The sequence below is a fragment of the Culex pipiens genome, chromosome 1, assembly GCF_016801865.2.
Source record: "Culex pipiens pallens isolate TS chromosome 1, TS_CPP_V2, whole genome shotgun sequence".
NCBI classification, from domain to species: Eukaryota; Metazoa; Arthropoda; class Insecta; order Diptera; family Culicidae; genus Culex; species Culex pipiens.
In genome coordinates, this window is record NC_068937.1 from 131,599,868 (window position 1) to 131,620,852 (window position 20,985).

General features: G+C 41.3%; 1 protein-coding gene across 1 annotated transcript in view; it reads right to left on the minus strand.

Moving 5' to 3' along the window:
* LOC120417849 (cadherin-99C) overlaps positions 1-20,985 on the minus strand; it is a 204,877-nt gene that overhangs the window by 22,376 nt on the left and 161,516 nt on the right. Inside the window, exon 7 of the mRNA XM_039580070.2 lies at positions 20,695-20,760. Coding sequence (XP_039436004.1) covers positions 20,695-20,760 — 66 coding nt within the window. The remainder of the gene's footprint in view (positions 1-20,694; positions 20,761-20,985) is intronic.

A 20,985-nucleotide genomic window follows, 5' to 3' on the forward strand; every position in this document is an offset into this window, starting at 1 on the left:
TATTTGATATTAGAAGAAGAAGAAGTACACGATTTAGCACCATCACGAAGTGTGAGGTGCGGGATCGCGGTTTGGCGGTGGCCAACTACCGCGGCACGTCCCATTATAACGGAGAAGTTACCCCTGCTCTTTTTTTTTTCGCCCGGCTTTGAACCTGGTCGCTTCCGTGCGGGGAGAGAGGTTCTCGCGGTAGCACAAATTGATTGTTTAGCTTTTTGTGGCAGCTTTTGTCTTCCCGCTCGGGGTATGTGTGACCTGGTTTTGTTGAAGATCTGGAGTCGATCTAGGTTGTACTTTATTTTTTCTCTCGACTTGATGGGATACCGTACGGTATGAAGGTCAGAAGGCGCGATCGGCACGTGTGATTTGATTGCAGACTTTTTTCTTCCCAGAAATCTGCATGATTCAGGTTACGATCGGCGCGATCTCCCGCGAAGCTACCCATTGAGCAAACCAGCTCTAACCTGCCAACTGCCCGTAATCGGTGCACAGAGAGCTAATAAACGATAACGATTATGAGTTCATATTTTCATCGACGGTGTCAGCATTATCGGCGAAGATCACATGCACCGCCGCCGCACTGGTCTGTATGCTATTGATCCGAGATGACTCCTGCGCCGTCGTTGGGACCTCTCGTGACTTTTTATTAGCTGAAAAGTCGTTGCCCAAGTGATGATTGCAATTATGTACACGCGGAGGAGAGTTTCTCCTTTCGTGTTGATCGACGGGCTTCGGGCCCAGATAATGTGCATTTTGCTCGTGTAACCGTCCAGGGCAAAGAGGGTTGACATGTCGTCGTCGTCGATCGTCGCCGATCGAACCAACCAGGTTAATGAAGTAATAAAAGGAGGTCCGGTGGTTATGACATTAGCGCGAGAGGTTCATGGCGATGCATATCTTCCCGCGGGGTTGTGTAAATTTATGCAATTTCCTGGATGGTTTTTAATGTGGATCGCGATTGCGGACGGCTTCGACGGGTAATAACATGCTTGCCGTGTTTTGATTTAATGCATTTTGAGGGAAATTTTTCGTGTGTAAATCTTGTCTGGAGTCGATACGAAAATTACCAAAATGTTGTTCAGTGAAGATTGTGATCGACAATGCCAAAATTTAAAGATTTTTCTGGTAAGTCGATACGAGTCATGCGGTGTCACAAATAAACTGTAATCGTGCCTAATAATTGTCAATATATTGCAGTTTTATATTTAACGAGCTCATCTAGGCACGGGAAGTTCCAAGTTTGTGTGTTGGTGTTAATCATACAGACCATGGTTGCGATTGAGTTGAATTGAGTTTCTTTGTTGAGCCAATTAAAATCTATCTTTTGAAATCAGTTATAGTGTTATGCGTAAATTCATCACTATATTATGTAAATAATTTTGTTAATTTTTATATCATTATTATAGTTCCACGACATTTGTGAAATTTCGTTTAGCCGAATGGAACATTTCGTCAAATGTGTTTTTATTGTGTAAAAAAATCATGTTTTTTAGATACTTTTTGAAATAATGTTGATTTTTGTGCAATAAATGATTATTATGCATTAAATTATTTCCTCAGCTTTAAACATATCGTTAAATATTGGGTACCGTAATCAAGGGTGACAATGCACAGTGGTCCTGATCGCAAAATTTAGTGGAAAATGGGTTTCCCTAAAAATTGCGATGTTGTGCGTCTTCAGAAGCGTTGTTGCAAATGAGAAGGGACAACTGTTGGTTTGGTTGACAAATTAGAATGGTTCACGATAAGGGTGATTTTAAAAATCTTTTAAGGAATTTTTCTGGGAATTTCTTTGTCTTCTAGAAAGTTGTTGAGGCTTGCCAATCCAAAAACTCAGAGTTAAGTTTTAGAGAAAAGTGGTGTTCGGGGCACTTTTACACAGAAAAAAAAGTTGAATTTTGGAATGTTGAAAATTTGGTTGGTTGAATGTTACCTCTTTTTTTTGAGTAATATTACATAAAAAATATTTTAAAAAAGTGAACATGATGAATATTCATCAAAAACTGATGACAATCCATCATTTTCTGAGGTAAAATTAATCATTTTTTTGACACAAAATCTGTCACCATTTCCTGATGAATATTACCATTTTTTTCTGTGTAGAGCTCTAATAATCAAAAAAAATCATTTTTTGAAAAGTCAATTTAGACTTAAGGGTCAAAAGTTATAGCCTTTTTTAAGTTGAATAGATGCAAATTTAAAACTCAAATATCTATAAAAGGCGCAGGCCAAATTGTAAGCACCAGGTTGCATTCGAAAGAGGAGATCTAGCACTACAAACGCTAAAAAAGCCCAGGTTTTTTTTCTTTGAATTCAAGATAACATCATTTAAAAATGTCGAATTTTCAAGAGAAACGTGTATGGGACTACCCTAACGAAATTCGTAAATTGTCAAACTGTTCTTCAATGTAACTTTGCCGGCTGAATCCGAATCTGCCTTCAGAATTGAACCACAGTGTCGAAATATCGATTTTTGGTCATATTTTAGGTTTATATGATAATTTTTAATTTTTTCTTGCACAGTCTTAATAAGATTTTATTCTGATAGCCATAAAAAATCATCAAAATTGGTTAAGACCGTGAAAACAAAACACCTAAACGAATAACGAGTGGACGTGGTTCTGGGACCATTTTGCACCTCTGTGCAATGTTTAAAAAAATGCTAGTGTGTATTTAAAATTCGGGCAGTATAAGTTTTTTGAGCTTGAAAATGCATAGAAACGGTTAGGTAAAATGTAATGTTGCAATGTTTTTAACTCACTAACACTATTGCAAATGATTATTAGTTACATTTTTATGTAACTAAATAATGTACAAACAATTTACGAGATCGACCTACTTAGATTAGACTTAAGTCATTTGACTTAAGTAATAAGTTCACATTTTCTATTGATCCTTGCACTGTAACTTGGATTTGGCCCGCACTTTTCTCTCGCATTTTTGACAACAAAATTTCCAGAAACTAGGCAACCAGCAGTTGTTTATTTACATTTCCAGTCGCAGTTTCCACCAAACTGGACATTCGCACTTTAAAATTGCGATTGACAGGTGAGCAACATCGGCTCGCTTTGATAATTTTTTGAGAAAATTAAAATTTCCCAAGCCAGTTTGACAAGTCGCAATAGTGCGATCAATAGCAATAATTTAGTGCGAAGTCCAAGTTAGTGAGAATTGCGCAATACAAATAATTTATTCGAAATAGCTCCAAAAAATTGAAAAGGAAAACAAAGCACTCTAGGTTGACAACAGTACCTTGAGTGGGGGTGATTTTGGATTTAGATTTTTTGAAAATGTGTTTTTTTTTTGTGCAAATTTCCAAACGAAAAAATACTTCACTTATTATTTTGGCCAAGAAACTTCATTTTTTTATCCTCAAGAAAATTTACATATTTATTACAACAGCAAAAAGAGGGTTTTAACCAAAAATTGTCTGATCTTGTTCAAAAGAATGCTACACTTTCAGAAAAGTATTTTGAGAAATATACACACTAGGATGTAACAAAAATGACTTTTTGGCGGGCATTCAAGGGTTTGTTCCGGTGGGCGTATTGAGCCCAAATCCAAAATATGAGCTTGATTGGACGTTACATTAGCTGGTGCTTTTCTTTTAAATTTTAAATGCGATTTAACCCGTAAAAAAAGTTTTTTTTTAAATATCGCTTTTCGAGGCATTTTGGCCACTGAAGCGTTCATTTTCAACATCATTGGCGTGTAGGCAAGATCCTTGCGCATCTTTTGGTATATATAACATTGAAATTTGGAGCAACCTAGAGCTCGGTACAACCCTTCAAATTTTGGAATTTTTTTCGAAAAATCAGCCCCGTCAAAAAAGAAATGCGTCGCCCCTCGCAACGCCCTAGATGCCATTTGAATGCCTCAAAAAGTGACATTATTGAAAAAAGCTTTTTTTACCGGTTAAATCCCATTTAAAATTCAAATGCAAAGCGCCAGCTCCTGTTACGTCCAATCAAGCTCATATTTTGGATTTGGGCATAGTATGCCCACCGGAACAAACCCGTGAATGCCCGCCAAAAAGTCATTTTTGTTACACTCTAATACACACCTACATATTCATAAAGTATGTCACGCTATATGAGGGGAGAAGGGGGTCTGATCAAACGTTACATTGCATGTTATAAGTATAGGAAACTTATGCCAAAGAGGGAGAAAGGGGCGGGGGTAAATTTTGGCTAAATGTAGCATGACGAACTTTATGGATGAAGCCTTGGAATGATTAGATTAAAATCAGCATTTTCTACCTCAATTTAAAACATCGTTCAAGACAAGTTTACTGAAGAAAACCTTTCGAACGGATAATAACCATATTTCAAATTGTTAGCCGAGGAACAAACAAGATTTTTTTCCGAACCTATTCGTTTCTAAATGCCAATATCAACCGATAAGTGTAACGAAATGGAATAAACTAAGTTGGTCAACAACTCAACCAGTCACCACCAGCTGATTGCGCAGGTAAGTTGTCGTCAGAAAGTGTTCAATCTTTGTCTCAGTCTAATTCTTGTAGAACTCAATCGCAGCATGACCCAGAGCAAAATGTCCCCGATTTTCACAACCACCCTTCAACTGCTGCTGCTGCTGTTCTATTTCATCAACTCCACCGCGGACCCCGGTCCGATCCGATACGGCCCAAAATATGTTCCACGATTCTCGTACAACTACTTCTCCGACGATCGCTTGGTGCTGTTTGCTCTGAAGGACGACTAAATAAATCTGTGGCTAAAACGCGCGCGCGACTTTCTTCCTAATTGTGTCCCAATGCCCCAAATCTGCTGTGTGCTAACCAAGTTCGAGAGTGCAATTTCGAGGTGGTACCCGGCGATCCAAATTGATTTCATCGTTACAGTTTAGTGCGGCTGTTGTAGTCGAGCGTTGATTTGAATTTATATGCAGCTCTGAGGGTTTGTGCACGGACCAGTTGTTGCACAAAACTTTGTGTGGGCCGTTCTGAGAGCTGTCGTCATCCTCCAGTTTTGCGGGATTAGGAAAAGTAGTTCAAACGGCTTCTCCAGTTGTCCACGACGGGGAACCTGCAGGCAGAAATGGTCGTGTCGCGCACACTAATGGTATCAACCGAAAGGGGGCAGTGGTGGTCAACCTTCCTCCGGGGATTCGGTTGAGCACGCGCGAGTCCATCAACGGTTGGCAACCACTGGAGGTGGTGACAGCCCTGCGGTAGGACCTGGTCGCGAGTTTCGTGTAATCGCGAGCAGCCAAGCGATTTCCGGGTTTAATGAGAGTCTGCGCAGACCCAACTCAACTCAACTGAACGCTCGCGCGGACGAGGAGAAACGGAACGGGAGGTTCCAGTTGATTAGGGTGACGCTAATTAAGTTGTTTCGAATAGTGGCGGTCTAGCCGCGGGTCACAAAAACGCGAGCCCGAGACCGGTATGTCCGAGACCGGAGAGCCCCCCGAGTGAGAGCTCCAGTTCCAGCTAATTGGAGGTTTCGTGCAAAAGTTCGATATCACACAAGTCGCGAGCGCGTTGAAAGGTTTTCATTAGGCGACGTATGATATATGACGTCGACGACGGTCGCTCAGGAACGCGATGAAAGGGAAATTGATGGGGAAAATCTAATGGTTGGGAGAAAAGGGAGTTGTTGGATTTGTGCGGCTATACAATGTTTGGCGATAAAATGTAATGTTGTTTTGACTCACGCTTGCGGCTTCATTGAGGTTATGTAATGAGGAGAGATTTGCGGGACACTTACCTGAAAAAGAAAGACAAAATCAGTTTAAAAATTTGTTTTTAAATTTCAGTATTTGCAATTCCTGTTTGAGAAAAACGAAAACTTGAGAAAACATATTGGGCCTATTTTGGGTTTGAGGATATTTAGAATAAATTATTAATAGTTTTATTTATAATATTGCATTTTTTATTATTAGGTATGACGATAATATCTTAGCAGCTATTCAGACGATTATCAGTGTAAAAAATAAAACATTGATTAACTTTAAGTTATTATTGTTTTTCAAAGTGTTCAAATCACTCCTAACATGTAATAATGTATTTAAATTAGTGTTTTTGAATCATATAAAATATTTCATGTTTAAATTGAATTGAAAATCAGACAAAAAATCTGCCATAAGAAGGAGAGATTCATTTAAACATTCACGGAAAAGCGCGAGAAAGTTCGCTAAAACTAACGGAAAAAGACGCTATTTTCTCAGCCTGCAGAAAAATTACCTGGAATCAGACGTGCATCCGCTCTAACTCCTCTTTTAGAAGAACTTTTTATAGCTAAAATCGGATTTCCCAATAAATCAATATTTTCTACACATTATTCATGCTAAAAACAAGAGGTTTTTACCTGGCAACAAGCATAACATTACTTTAAACGAAAATACAATCTAGAACAAGCTGAGAGCCGTTAAAAAGAGCTCTTAGTGCCGATGCATGTCTGCCTGGAATCGCTCATTTTGTCGCTACTTTGTCTGCTGTCAGATATTTTTGGCAATAATTAGCGAAAACCAACCAACAGAACTTTGTTGCTGGTTTTGATTTTGAACAGCTGCTGGTTTTAGCGAAAAATTTCGTTGGTTCAGAGAATTGTTTGGCAAATATAAGCAAAATAGGAAAATCTCTCTGCTGATTTGGCGAAGGATTCCCTTTCCGTGTTGGACACAGTTTTGAGGACACTCTGATATTTCATTTTGTTGTTCACTCGCAGGCTTTATCTCCGCAACTGTAAGTCCAATTTCCAATGTTTTGAGGCAAATTTAAACGAAATGTTCTGATCTTAACAAATATTTTCAGATATGGCCAAATTTTGTCATAACGCAATAGGCAACAAACCACTTTATTGTCCTTTTAATTAATAGAAAACAAGATTTGTCGAATTTTGGTATAATTGTGTCTTTATTGTAACATTGATGCAACACTTATCAAAAATACATAAGACATGACTGCAATGTTGTTGTTGCCTAAGACCTTTTGAAGGTCTCAATTTTCAAAAATATTAAAAAAAAAACAATCAAATTCTTTGCAATTTGTAACAATCAATTGTAAAAAAATTCCCAAATAAAAATTTTAGTCATCTTTTGAAATAGCTATTCTAGCACAAAACATTTTTGAGGTACTTTTGTACCCGGTTTCAATGAAAGTTTGTAGACATGTTATCCTACACAGAAACAAATATGTAAATTTACACAGAACGAAATTGCTACCCCGATGTAAATCTAAATCTAATGTAAATTATGAATCTAATGGAAACGTTGAGCATGGAAATTCAAATCTGATGAATTTCTACCTGTGTTCGGCTTCCTGTAAATTCTTATTTAATGTTAATCATATTTCCAATGTAGTTCTGCCAAACTTTGACTTCAAAACTACCCGAAATAAAAATAGTAATATTTGGTTCTCTTTCTATCGCTCTCATACTTCACTGGCCCACTGCCTGAGCCTCGACCTGATCAAGTTGATGTTGTAGCCTCTCGTTTTCAAAACGCGAAGATGGCTCAGTCGGTAGCGGGTAGCAGTAGTAACACCGAACATCCCACCCGTCGTTCGTTCAATTCCAGTCCAGCGTTCGTTTAATTGCAGTCCAGCGTTCGTTCAATTCCAGTCCAGCGTAATTCCACTTGGCCGTCGACGAGAAAGCTACCCCTACCTGTGAAACATCTTTTAAAAATAAGAATTTCCTTTTGCTGCCCGATTCAATAAATTCAAAATAGAACATAGACCACACCCTTTTCCTACTGCAATCCATGTCGAGCTTCTCATTCCCATTTGCCAATCAGAATAAGTTGATTTGAATTATTCCAACAAAATTAATGCAAATTTATCTAAATTTCCAATGAATCTAATGTAAATATACATAATTTATCATGATATCTTTTGCTACATGATAAATAATGTAAATTTACAGGGATATTTTTTCTGTGTTAGATGTCACTAAGAGACTCATGAATAATTCAGGATGGTATATCTCTCCTAAAAAATACAAAAAATATTTATTAAAACTGTTTTTTTAAATGTGATCAGAACGTCAAAATTTGTAAAAGACTAATTACGGGAACTAGTTTTATGTAATTTCACATAGAAGTCATGTCCTAGATCCAATCCTAGTGAAGATACAGCGGTTTTTTTTTTTGGCCATTTCTATATGACAGACCTGATTTTTCAGTTTCGTAAATATTTTTACCGAAAAGCTCGTCCGTAAATCTTTGAAAATATTAAAAACAAAAGAAATTAAGACTGATGATTGCAAAATTTTTATGTTTTGAATTATTGATGACGGGTGGATGATGCCTTAAAAACTATGAACCCTTTTTTTTTAAAAAATCAAAAATTATTATTGAATTGGCTCACACCCTGCTGAAGTTTTTTTTTCGGAATTTGTAAATAACAACTACGATTATTATTTGGACCCGAAAAAATTAAAGATTTTTTTCTATCGTATTTCAATTATATAAAGCTATAATAACTTTTTTCGAGGGCTTAAATCGAGTCTGGAATGTATTGTTAGTCCGTTTTAAATGATAGCTAGTTCGAAACAATAAATGAAAACAAGTATCTTATTTCTCGTTTGAATGTCTGACAATTTATAACAAAAAGTGCCACATTCAATTTATCTCCCCGGATGGGAACCACCAAAATCAAGATCTTGTATCACTTATTAACCATAATCGATTGCTTTGTTAACAAGATCTTCTCGATCGGCGGTGGGGCGTTCCCATAGCCAAGGCCCACAGAGTTACCCCGAGCTACCCCCAATAAACCATTCCAAGTGTCCTGCTGTTCCGTGGCCAACCGAGCGCGCGTCCGGCTGATTCCAGCGCTAATTTAGTATCACTTTTAAATAAGTTATCTCCATGTTCGAACGCCAAACAAGTTATCTTGGGGTCGTTTTCCGTTTAATTTTTTTTTTCGGAATAAGAAAGATTTCCTCTAATTTATATCCACCTGCTGCCACACTGGTTGGCGTTGCAACCCGGGGACAGGTTTCGTTTTTCTGACTTGTTGGGATTTACTGCATCGAATGCAGTTGGAGTCTAATTTATTCAACGCGAGAGAGAAATCTCAAATATCGAATTCCTGCGTGTGAGCTGCACAATCTTACCAGGGGCGTAACCGCAACTTTATTGGTCTGCTAAAGTCGGGAGTCCGCGGGGTTGAGAAACATTTTAAGTTTCCTGTTCAGGCTGGTGCCGGCACAAATCAAAACAATATCCATAAACAAACACCGGCCCCGGCCGCACAAATTGCTTCATTTTCAAATGCCACACTTATCACGAGATAGGCATGAAATTAATCAACGGCTTATAAAGTGGTGCTTTCGATTTTTGTCAACTGGTCCAAGTGCAGCCGCAGCTACCAATCGGCGAGGGGGTGTGCGAAAGAGAGGGGGCATTTTATTAATTTATTGCAGTCATTTAGCCCGAACAACGCCATTTATTTTAGCCCCAGCAGTGCTGCCGGTCCTTCGGGGGGTTATAAAAATGGTGGCCAGCGGCAATTGTGGCGGTATTGTGGGTAAAATAAACAAATCGATTTGGCTCCAGTTCAAATTGCCGCAGGTTCTGCCTGAGCGCGCCCAAGTTCAGGGTAGATGCAGGGTGGCTACTCGAATTAATTGAAATAACAATTGTTTTAACTTTTAATTTGATTTTCCCTAGAATAAATTAGTATTAATTTCTTTCTAAATAACACTCAATTATGAAAATTCCGAAACTCCGTAACTAATTGCCACCCTGTATCACTACTACGAGCTCCCGGCGATGCTGGCCCTTAACTAAGTGGCCCTGCAGTCAAAGTAGTCGGAGAGTTTATTAAATATAGTTTCCCTCACAGTCCTCGCTCCCAGTGTGTACACGTGCTGGCTCAAGGAATTGCTTCAAGCTTCCAGGGTCTCTTGATCCAGTAAATTAAAGACCACTGCAAATCAAGCAGTGTTGTGAAAATCTAAAACAGATATTCAGAACTAATTGTGAGACTTGGGTTGGAAACCTGCCATGACTGGTCCCGGAAGCAGCTTCTCGACACGAATTGAACCGCTAATAAACCCTCTCGACAAGTAGAATCTGCAAAATCTAGATCCAAACACCGACGAGGGGTTCAAATGTCAACAACGTTTCTGGTTCGCATGACTCCGGATCCGAGACTTCACCTCAACCAAAGTACCCAACTCCGCGCGAAACTCCACCATTAATAAATCAACAAAATGCAAAATCTCTCGATCTCTTCGCGTGGACGTCGAGTGCTAGAAGAACTTAGAAAAACCGGTAAGAGGTTTGCTCTAGCGCACACAGAACATGGACTTTGGAGAGGTACCTACCTACCTGCTCCGACGTGGTACGATCACGGTCCTTGACTGCACACACACACACACACATTCGATTTGTATGGTGCCCCCTTAGATCTCGATCTCTGCACATGCTAAAGTGACTTCGTGGGGGCACCTCTCGGAGTTCCAAGTTTTGCTTTTTTTTCAATTTAGCGAAAAAATAACCGCGTCGCGACCGCAAATATCTTCCCATAAAAGGATTTCTAAGTCGCGCAGAGGTTAGGTTTAGAATGGATTTTTTGGATACGAGAAACCTTGGACCACGCGCGGTGATTTATGGTTCCGAGAAGGTGCATGCCGCGACCTGCCTGCAGGAGCCCCCGCTGGACTGGATTTATGCTCATTTGAATTACATTAATCAGAATTCAAATTGCAGTCGAACAGAGGGTCAAACAAGTGCGTCGCGCGCGATAAATTGATCGAGTATTGAGCGTTTTGTCGCTTCTTGGATTGTGGTGGGATTTATTGCTGGCGCGAGGTGTAACGCGAGCGTGACCAGGCGTCACGGGAGCGTTCAAAGTGTGGTAAATCAGCAAAGGACTGTGTTGCAATTGCTTGCGGAGCATTTGGTAAGGTATGTCCACGCATCCTTCCTTCCCTGTTGATTCTGTGAAATGTGATCCATTCACAGAATCTTCTCTGCGGTAAATGCAACGAAGTAGGCCTGACCACTTTAATGATTGCAATAGAGGAGAAAATCGTGACGTCAGAAATGAACTCAAATCACTCAAAGTTCATTTTGTGAGTGACTTTAACATTTTGGAATAGTTTGACAGCTACCTCGTTCCCAGGTTTTCTGTGGGAGAGAAAAGGAGGCGAATACTTTATGAAAATCATACCTGTCAAAATTCCTAGCCTCAAAATTTTGTCGCGAGTTGCTTTTCTCCTCTATTACTTGGTAGAACCCGACAGTCATGCAAAGTTGTGTCCTTGCCCAAATTCCATTACGTCAGATATCAGATCACACTGATCAATTACGCCACAACCTGAACCGAGTGATGGTACCCTCAAGACCCCATCACTGACCACATACTTCACGCACAGAGTTGAAAAGGAATGCCGCCACCATCAACAACCCAGGAGGACAAGAAGGTACTCCGCACGTCAACCTGTTGAAGCGAACCATCCATCGCCGATCGTCGCAGCTTTGCAAGAGTGAAAGGTTAATTAAATCAAGAGACCAGAATTAGGGTCTCCCTGGTGCGGCACACGATCAACGCTGTGTTGAAATGCCTACTTTATTGCACGAAGATGATCTCGCCGCGCGTATTGACCGCATCGCGGCGCACTCGACTGAACAATTGGCCGTGACGTGTATGAGTGGGAACTTGCGCAACACCCGAAATCCGAACCGTCGTTGACACCCAGCGATCCCGTCGAGGCTAATCAGCCAGATCTTCAAGTCCAAGAATTACGACCAACGCTAATCAATCTCTCATGAATCGTTACGAGCAGAACTTGGCGCGGCCACTATAAAAGGGCTTAACAATGGCTTAAGAAGTCAACTCGACGAAAAAAAAAACTAGATCCTTTCCAAATCGGGAGCCAAAGCTGACGTGGTTAACCTTCAACGAATCGCTCTCGGCGGAGTGGCGGGGGGCGGTTCTGCTCAAGTCTTGTTGTGCTCTAGAACTAGAACTCGGCGCGCGAGATCGCCCAGCGATTAGACTGAGAACCGCGCGCGAGCGCGCACGGACAGCTTGGGCAAGCAAAATTGCTTAATTAATATGCAAATTAGATACGGGTCCATTTTGGAGCACTGATTTTACGGCCGATTAGGCGAACTCCGTGTGGAGGGGAGTTCTAGGTGGGATCATCGAGAGTGTGTACTTAAATCACTCCGAAAAAAGAAGCGTGCACTATCACCCACCCAAAATCTCGCCAAAAACAAACTCAAACGGACGAATACGTGACGAACCCCGGACAGTAAAACGTGCGACGTGAGTTTTTTTTTGGGCAAGAATTTCGCCACAAACGCGGTTTAGTGACTCATGCGCGGTGTCAAGTATCACTTGACCCTAATTAGTGGAATCGACTACCAGAAATCTCCGAAAAAAAAAATCCCCCAAAGTGAACGTGTTTGATCAGCTCGTCACAATATTTGCACGAATGTCAACGCGCGCGCGCAGTGGACAAACAATTAGTTTCTGTGTCAACGGGGACTACACCTGCCGACAAAATGGTTGTCCCAAAGCTGTTGAAATCTCGGCCGCAAGCTTTTTGCGCGCTCCAGTGTTGTGAGCGGAAATCTCACCGGCGCGCGCACACCTACGCGGAGTGACTTGGCGGGAACTTGGCATTGAGAAACTGGTTGGTGGTCACTTTTGGGCAGACTTCACGGTCCGGCGAGACTTCGAGGGCCGCGGAGAGTGCCAAGTGGTTGAGGGATTGTCATTGAAACCGATTTTTTATATAAAACATTCAAAATTACTCAGTTTTCGTCAAAATCGAACCAACTCAGAAGTGAGTTATGAGGCTAAATGATTTAGCTTGATTTTTCGTCAAAAATCTGCGAAAATTTAGAGAAATTTACCGAAACCTGAGGGAAACTGTTAATCGTGTATTGCTGTGTCCTATCCCTCGCCATGTGCAGACCAAAACCCATGATAGAGCTGTCAGACCAAGACTGTCAGACCAACGAGCAAAACATAAACAATCTTGGTTTTGGACATAGGTGCTCACATAATTGGCAGTAACAATTTGAACAAAAATACTGGATTTGATAAAAAAAGTGGTTCTTGGCTGCAACATTTATTTCACGACAGAAAATTATTGAAAATAGCGGCGTTCTGAAAACAAACTTTTAAATAAAGCAATTAAAAGCCTTATTCGTCCACTTTGATTTTGGATCGCGTTTTTGGTGTCCACCCGAACAATCTTGAAATTAGTTATGCGGATTTGTGATTCCTCTCTTTCCATCATTCCCTTGCTTTACTGCAGCAGGTTCTACAATCGCTTTATTAGAAAATCGAAAACTGAGTGAAAATAACTCAAAGTGAGATTCACTCAGCATTCACTCTTCTAAGAGTATGGTATAGTGTAAACCGGGCTGAACTGCATTGAGTGCTTAACTGCGCTCAACGGAGAAAAACTCTGTGCTTCTTCATTACAAACCACTCAGTTTTCGTCAAACCGAACCAAGTGTTAGATTTGATTTGATTTTTATTTAAAACTCTACGAAAATTTAGGAAATTCACCCGAACGCGGGGAAAACTGTAGATCATGTATTGTTAACAGGACTGACCAAATTGAATTGAATGGTTTTGCATTTTATCCTTAACTGCACCAGGTTCTAACAGCTCTTAGTCACTTAGTGAAAACTGAGTGAAAATAACTCAAAACTAGTATTCACTCTTCTGAAAGTATGTCATAGTGTAAACTAAGCTGAACTGCATTGACCACTTAGCTGTGCTGAACGAAGAAAAACTCTGTACACCCTCGTTTGAAACCACTCAGTTTCCGTCATTACACAGCTAAAAAAGTAGTAATCCAGCTGCGTGTAAAAGGCCTGGGTGTAAAATAAATATTGCATTAATTTATGCAATTTTATGTAATTTTACACCCTGAAATATGTAGCCCATCAGTGTGGGAAACCTACTTGACCAAAATGTCAAGCTCATATATGCGTTTATCCTTACAACTTTTCATCGGTCTGATGGCCGAGTGAGCGAAGGCGCCAGTCCTTACTGTCGGTGCTGGGTTTGAATCCCGTCGGCTGCAACTTTATTTTTGTTTTTGCAAAAATTGTACATGCAGAGTGTAATATTAAGTGTTTATTTTGACGAAGGTGATGTGCATGCTTTTGCATGCGATTTTACCATCGGATTTTTTGCTGTGTACAGTACCTTCTCTGGAATGAGATTTCAGGCTTAACGTCAAATTTGGGTGAATTTCACTGAGATTTGGGTGAACTGAGAAACCCGAGCAGACGGAAATAACTTGGGAATAACATTTTTTGATATTTGAAAATACTAGGCCAATAACATTTTATGTTATTTATAACAAGATTTGTTATTCGTCGTTATGATTTTTTTAATAACAGACTTATAACACTTGTAGTTATTCTTCGTACAAATCTTTGTTATTATTTTTTGTTGTTTAACAACTAATTCGATCACATATCAATAACAGTTGGAGGTATTCTTCCATAACAAAAACTGTTATTCAAAAGTTGTTTTGCCTTTCAAACAATATCAGACCAATAACAAATTTTGTTATGATAGCATAAACTATTATTAATCTTTTATGCAAAAATGGATTTTTCAAGAAGATTCCATAACAATTTCTGTTATTTTAACAGTATTTGTTATTGAAATGGCATGAATTTTGTTATTACCGTCTACCCGAGAAGTTCATTAAAATTGGACTCTAAACGTCAAAACTCAACTAAGAGTAAGTTTGAGTGGTTCTGAATGAGCGTGTAGATTTTAGTGAAGAAAGTTGTGAACCCAACTGAGCTTAAATATGCACAAAAATTAGGCTGTAGTGTGAACCGAACTGAACAAAATCTTTTTGAAAACAAACTTTCTACACCACGTGCCCCCGTTCGGCGGATCAATTCACACCTGCTTTCATTGCCAAATTTGGCACGATCAGCTCTCCTCAATCAGGCGCGCGCGATCCTCTCTCGTCCATAAATTTCCAAACAAAATCCGAGCCCGTCGTCTTGTTCGCGACAGGAAGCCACTTTTGCTTTTTGCTCAGCACGCCAAAATATGTAAATTTCGCTTGAGCCGGTTCGGTCGAGCCGGTTTCGCGCGATTCCTTTTGCAAACCGATTTATCGCAATAAATTGATCGGCAAATTTACGATCTTCCGGAGCTACCGATCAACTTGTTTTGAGGGTTTTGATTTTCGTGTAACGAAAGCGCTACAGGAATCCCGCGGATGTTTGGACGGTGATCGGGGTTGGGTTACACAAGTATGGGCGAAACGCCTTCCGTTATGCAATCCAAAGTTGTGAGATTTGCCACCAACTGATTAATGAGGGACCACTGTGACGCGCTAATCCTCGGATGCTGTTTTGCTAACCAACCTCAAGTGAGACGTTAGCTGAACAGCTAATCAATTATATGCCATTTAGTGGCTGTCGGATTTGGCGCGGCTAGGAAAAATGCAAATGTTTTCATGCCGATAGAGTGAGTCGTACCGGAGATATCAAATTTCCTGAACTCCGTGACGGCTATGCGTCACTCGAGCGTTATCCTAGCGTTCGTTAATTGAACTTGAAGCGTGCCGAGCGTCGAGAAAGTTGGAACGTATGGTGGGGAAGATTTACATTATTAATTTACGCTAATTAGCATTTAAATGGAAATAAGCTGGAAACTCGATAGCGAGCGCACGAGTGGAGAGTAAGCTGGTTGAATGGTTCAATTCCGACCTCTATTCTGATTCATCGCACGTTCTCCTCCAGGGGTGAAAACGAGCCGATATTGTAATCATCGTATTAAGATTATTCATCATAATTATCTTTTATTTGCTCGTATTGAAAGCATCGTAATTATTCAATTTTTACGATTATTGATTTCTCCTTTGGTTTGGTTTGAGCGGTTTTACGAATACAGTAAAACTCTTGTGGATTGACTCTCTTAAGTTAGAAAAAATATATAAAAGCTGTGCCAGAATAAATTAAACCTTGTAGTGTAAACTGGACTGAACAAAACAGACAAAATGTGTCCAACCATCGAGGTTTCCCTGTACTGGAAGATCTTCCAAAGTGTGTGGGGAAACTCGAAACTGACCTTCGCGTGCACACGCTCAAAGTGACAGCCCTGCAGCGAAATCTCCTTCCTGCCATCGTGCTGCATTTATTCCCATCAAAGTGCATTCAAAATGCACTTCATTACCTTTCCCTCCACACTGCGCTCTGCTGCTGTGAACCTAAAAGGTTTCGTTTTCATCCGGTACTACTGTAGCGTAAGTCCCACTGCAGCGGTACTGCTTTTTTTTTGTTTACAAGCGTACACAAATAATCATATCAAGATCTAGAGCACTGAGCTGCCGCCACGCTGAACAGGCCCATAAAACGGTCCATAAAAATGCCACATTTACGCTCTAATATCGCGCCATTTAAATTAGCTCGAATATGCCACCGGAATGTGTCTCTCCCTCTGTCTGTGTGCTTCAGCAGTGAGTATCTGATGTCTTGAAGGGGACTTGCCTCCGCGCAAAATCTGAGATCAAGTCACTCGAGGAATAAATCTGTAATTATGAAACTATGCTTGTTAAATGGCATCATTAGTTTGGAAGGGGACGGAGAAGGGACCACGGGTTGGGATGGTTTGAGCTGGGCATAGGGTATAAATCGCGCCTTGAAAGGTGAAACAAGGAGTGTACGGCTTATAACAGGATATTTGTCGCACTTTGGGCTGCTTGAACGCTCAAGTGACGCTCAGTTACGCATGGTTACGGGTAGGCGTTTCATCGTGAAATCGGGTGTTATTTTTTAAGCGAATTGAATATTTTAATACGGCACAGCTTCAGACAGCAGTTTTGGTGGTAAAATTGAATTTAATGTTATTTTGGACCTCTGGTTTGGAGGCAAATTATCTCAACTAGAATATATTTTGATGAAACTAGGGGAGACTTCTTAGCGTATAGTTTAAAGTAGTTTCAGTATTCTACGTTAGTTTGTTAAAACTATTTTCAAGTTTATCTGGTTAGTCCTAAAATTCTCATTTCGAGATCAACCGACTGTCTCTTTCACAATACCGTACAAAGTTGTTTACAAGCCACCATTGTGCTATTATCATACAGTTTGTCCACTCACGCACACTTTTCACACCCACCTCCGGTGCGTGTGCGCCACCATTCAAAACTCACTCTGTTGAATGAACAACACGCGGGCCGCTACCGACGACCGGCATCGATTTTGTGAATGAACCAAACGTCTTTGGCGACGCGTCGATGGCGCGTTGACACTCCTCCAACGCCGGGTGTCATAGAATTGGAAAATTTATGAGCTTTTTCACAGTTTGCTGGCACTTTTTTCTTTCGGAGCTGTCTTTGAGTGTTTAAGAAATAGGCGTTTCGAAATTTACGTATTTGTCGCAAATTTTTTTTTTTCTACTTTACAATCTAACAGGTGAAGTCTACAACCAAGATCAATCTCTGTTCCGGTGTCTTCCGCAACATTTGCATTAACACTTCCACCTGAACAAGTTAATTACCGAGGGGTGCGACAACTGCCACAAAAAAACCCTCTTGTTTCACAGGTGTTTGTGGAAACATTTCCACGATAACGGTGTGTGCCGTATTTGATCTTGCAGGTGGATAATTGCGGTGTCCACAATGGGCACGGTCTGGTGACGATGGGATTTACCTTTTTTTTGTTGTTTGCCCTGCCAATGAATAGCCATTATGCCGTCGAGAGGGCTGCGTTCACAAAACTGCATTTCGATGCACATTTTGCACGCGTGGTGAAGGTGAACACGAGCCACCACCGGCACTCGTGTGTAAATTAATTGCAACGCGCTTGCCGGGTTCTGATATTGTAAGCTATGCTGTTGCGTGTGCATAATTTTTGCCACTTGGGACTTCACGGGAAGGTATCAGATTGCTGAAAGCTGCAGCCAGTTGGTTCAGTCAACGGGTTTGTTCAATGAACTGGGTAGCTGAGGCCAACGGGGCGAACCTTCGTGGTGCAAAACCTCAATTAATGGCAATGGGAAGCTGGTTAACCCTCAGTTGACTGTTGGCTTTGTCTGGACTTGACTATGCCCGTTGAGTGATGTCTTACAAGTTTGCAACCAGTTTGGTACATGTAACGTTTGGTAACGCTTGGTGACGCTTAGTTACGTCTAAGCGTTTAGAGTAACCAACTAGCTCTAATCAATGACAATTCACTGCTCCAAAAAGTAATCAACTTGGCGACATCATTGACTTGACTATGACTTCACTTTTACTTTCAAGAGCTTAGCCATTCGAGGGTTAACCCACAAAGTGAGCAAATAGTGCATCGAAAAAAGACCAATCCAGACAACTGCAAAAACATAAATAAAAACAATAACATTAAAGCTAAAGTTCAGGTCGTGTATCTTCCTCGATTCCACTGGCGTGTCTTAGGGCTCCCCCTCCCCGTCCCCAATCCACGTGCTACATGAAGGGACGGCAAGCCGTCGCGTATATCGGTGTAGTCGGTAATGTTAAACAACCAATTAATTTCTATTTTAACCAGGTGAGGATCAGGTCGCTGCTGTCGTCAACGACGGCGGCGTCGGCACCGGTAAAGAACCATTCTCTCTCTGCCTCGTGCTGAAGGGTAGACAAGTCGTGAACGATAACCTACTTGCATAATAACTCCGGCAATTCGTCGTCGTATGGAGTTGTAGTCGTTGCGGCAAGTGTAGCGTGAGAAATCCCGAGACCTCACAATGAGTTTTGTTTGTTTTTGTAAATGGTTCCTCTCGCGTCTTTGGGGGTTTTGAAGTTCATGGGTACATCCGAGGGAACGTTGACGTCAAAGACGTCACGCAACACGGCTGCTGTGCCCAAATCCTCAATAAGCTTCGGTTCCCACGTGCTACCTTCTCCGCGGGACGGAATTCTAAGCCGTAGATGTTCAAGTGTTTCCAAATCCGGCGCGACGGCGCGCGCCGTGCAATCGTGAAATGTTAAGATTTTCAACGGTTCGATTGAATAGACCTCCTCGTTGAAGCGGGCGCGCGCGCGCGAACTGATCATAACGATCATGTGAATTTGTATAAAGTCAATTGATAGGGTTTTCTCGATTTGGACGCTCGCGTTGAAGACTCGTTAAGTCGGAATTTGAGACTTTTACTTTCGCGCTCCGTGTCCATGGGCTAGGTAGCAGGGTTGGCAATTATCCATAAAGAACCTCGGCGGCGGTGGTGCAAAAGTTTCGCAAAACATCGTGATAATACATATTTTGCCGACCTGGTTGAGGTACACGGTGCACTCAGGACCCATGATCAACTCTGGGTCATAACTAGGCGAGCGCGATGATGGTGAGCATGATTATCGTGACAGGTGCTGAAAGTGATACTTTGTTGCCTGGTGCCAGTCGCAGTCGAGAACGTGCTGCCACGGCATGTCATTGGCAATTACCGGTGTACTTATGATCATTTCTCATCCTCTGCGGGACTCCTAGTGGAAGGCAAGGTCTGGGGAGTGATTTTCTACAAGTTTGCAACCAGTTTGGTACATGTAACGCTTAGTTACGCTTGGTGACGCCCAAGCGTTTAATGTAACCAAATAGCTCCAGATACTGCCAATTTACTGCTCCAAAAGGTCAATCAACTTGGCGGCACAGCCGCCACTCTAAAAGGTCATCTACCACCAGGAAATCTCGCAAAAAACATCCCCGCGGCCAGCAAAAAGAATTTCCCTTTGTTTCAAAGCTGCAATAGTTTGCCTTCCTCCGCTCGGAACCCATTGTGGCCGGTCCAAGTATATTAAATTAGCTGAAGAGCTGAACCTTTGGCGGGCCGGCCGCGCGAGCATGAATACAAATTGAGTTAGCGCGCTGCTGGTTTTCCTTATTGAACTGTAACGAAGTTCAGGCTCGACGTGGAATTGATTTTGGGAATACCGCAAGCAAACACGCTCTCGGATGAAGATGGAAATCGAAACAATCGTTGCGGGGCGCACGGTATGCTTTGAGAAAGGGGGGCTGCGAGGAAAAAAAAGGGAAACAATAATCTACGAGCCGAAAGTAAAAGCGAATCGAAGAGAGGAAATAATATTAATAAACGTGCCAACGCGGGCACGTTCAACTGTGGCGTGTATCGAAGAGAAGATGAGCTTGAAAAAAGGGATGTAGTCGTGGAAAATTTCACCCAAGGCTAAACTCAACTGTTAAATATTTATTTGGTCGATTGTTTGCTAAAAATGTACATTTGAACGCTGCGTAACGCTCGAGTGACGCTCAGTTACGCTTCAGCGTTAAATCTAAAATATGGACACAACATTCATCCCTTTCAAGCAGCTTTGCATAAACAGTGAAACCGATGCACTCTGTTCATGAGAACAACCCGTAATGAAGGGAACAAATTTATCTGGCCATTGGATCACGCGGGAATAAAAATAAACCAAAAGGGATGAGTTCTGGCTACACGAACCACTCCAGAGAGCCACCATAATCGAATAGAAGCACTTTTGCCCGCGGGTCGCTCCAATGAAACATTGTTCCGTGGAAAGTTCCTTCGGATGTGAAATATCAATTCTTGCGCAACGGCCAATGAATGCAGCGCATTCCCAGATTATGCAACTTTGTGTGCAGATTTATGGAAATTGATTTAGAGTCCGTTCACCCCCTGCTGCTAGAGGACATCTAATTTCGCGTGTTCAGGTAACACGGGTCACGAAACGGAAAGCCCCCTGGCTTAAGTCAGCCGCAGCATAAGATTAAGTGCGTAAATTAGTTACTTACCGAAGCGACGATGGTCAGGTAGTACCGCTGAATGCGCTCGTAATCCAACGTTTTGACGACGGTGACCTGTTTTTTTAAGGTGGAGAGGGCGAGAAAAGAGATAATGAAACGCGTTAATGAGATGGTTTTTTATGCTGCTGAAGGCATGCAATTTCGGTAAAGATCAACGGTGGCGAATTTCAGGTGCTAATTTAGCGGATTAGCTGGTTATGATAAGTTAAGTAACTTTAAAGAGTTTTATTTGCTGAAATTCCTGCGGGTAAATCGCAACCTAGATTTACATCCCAATCA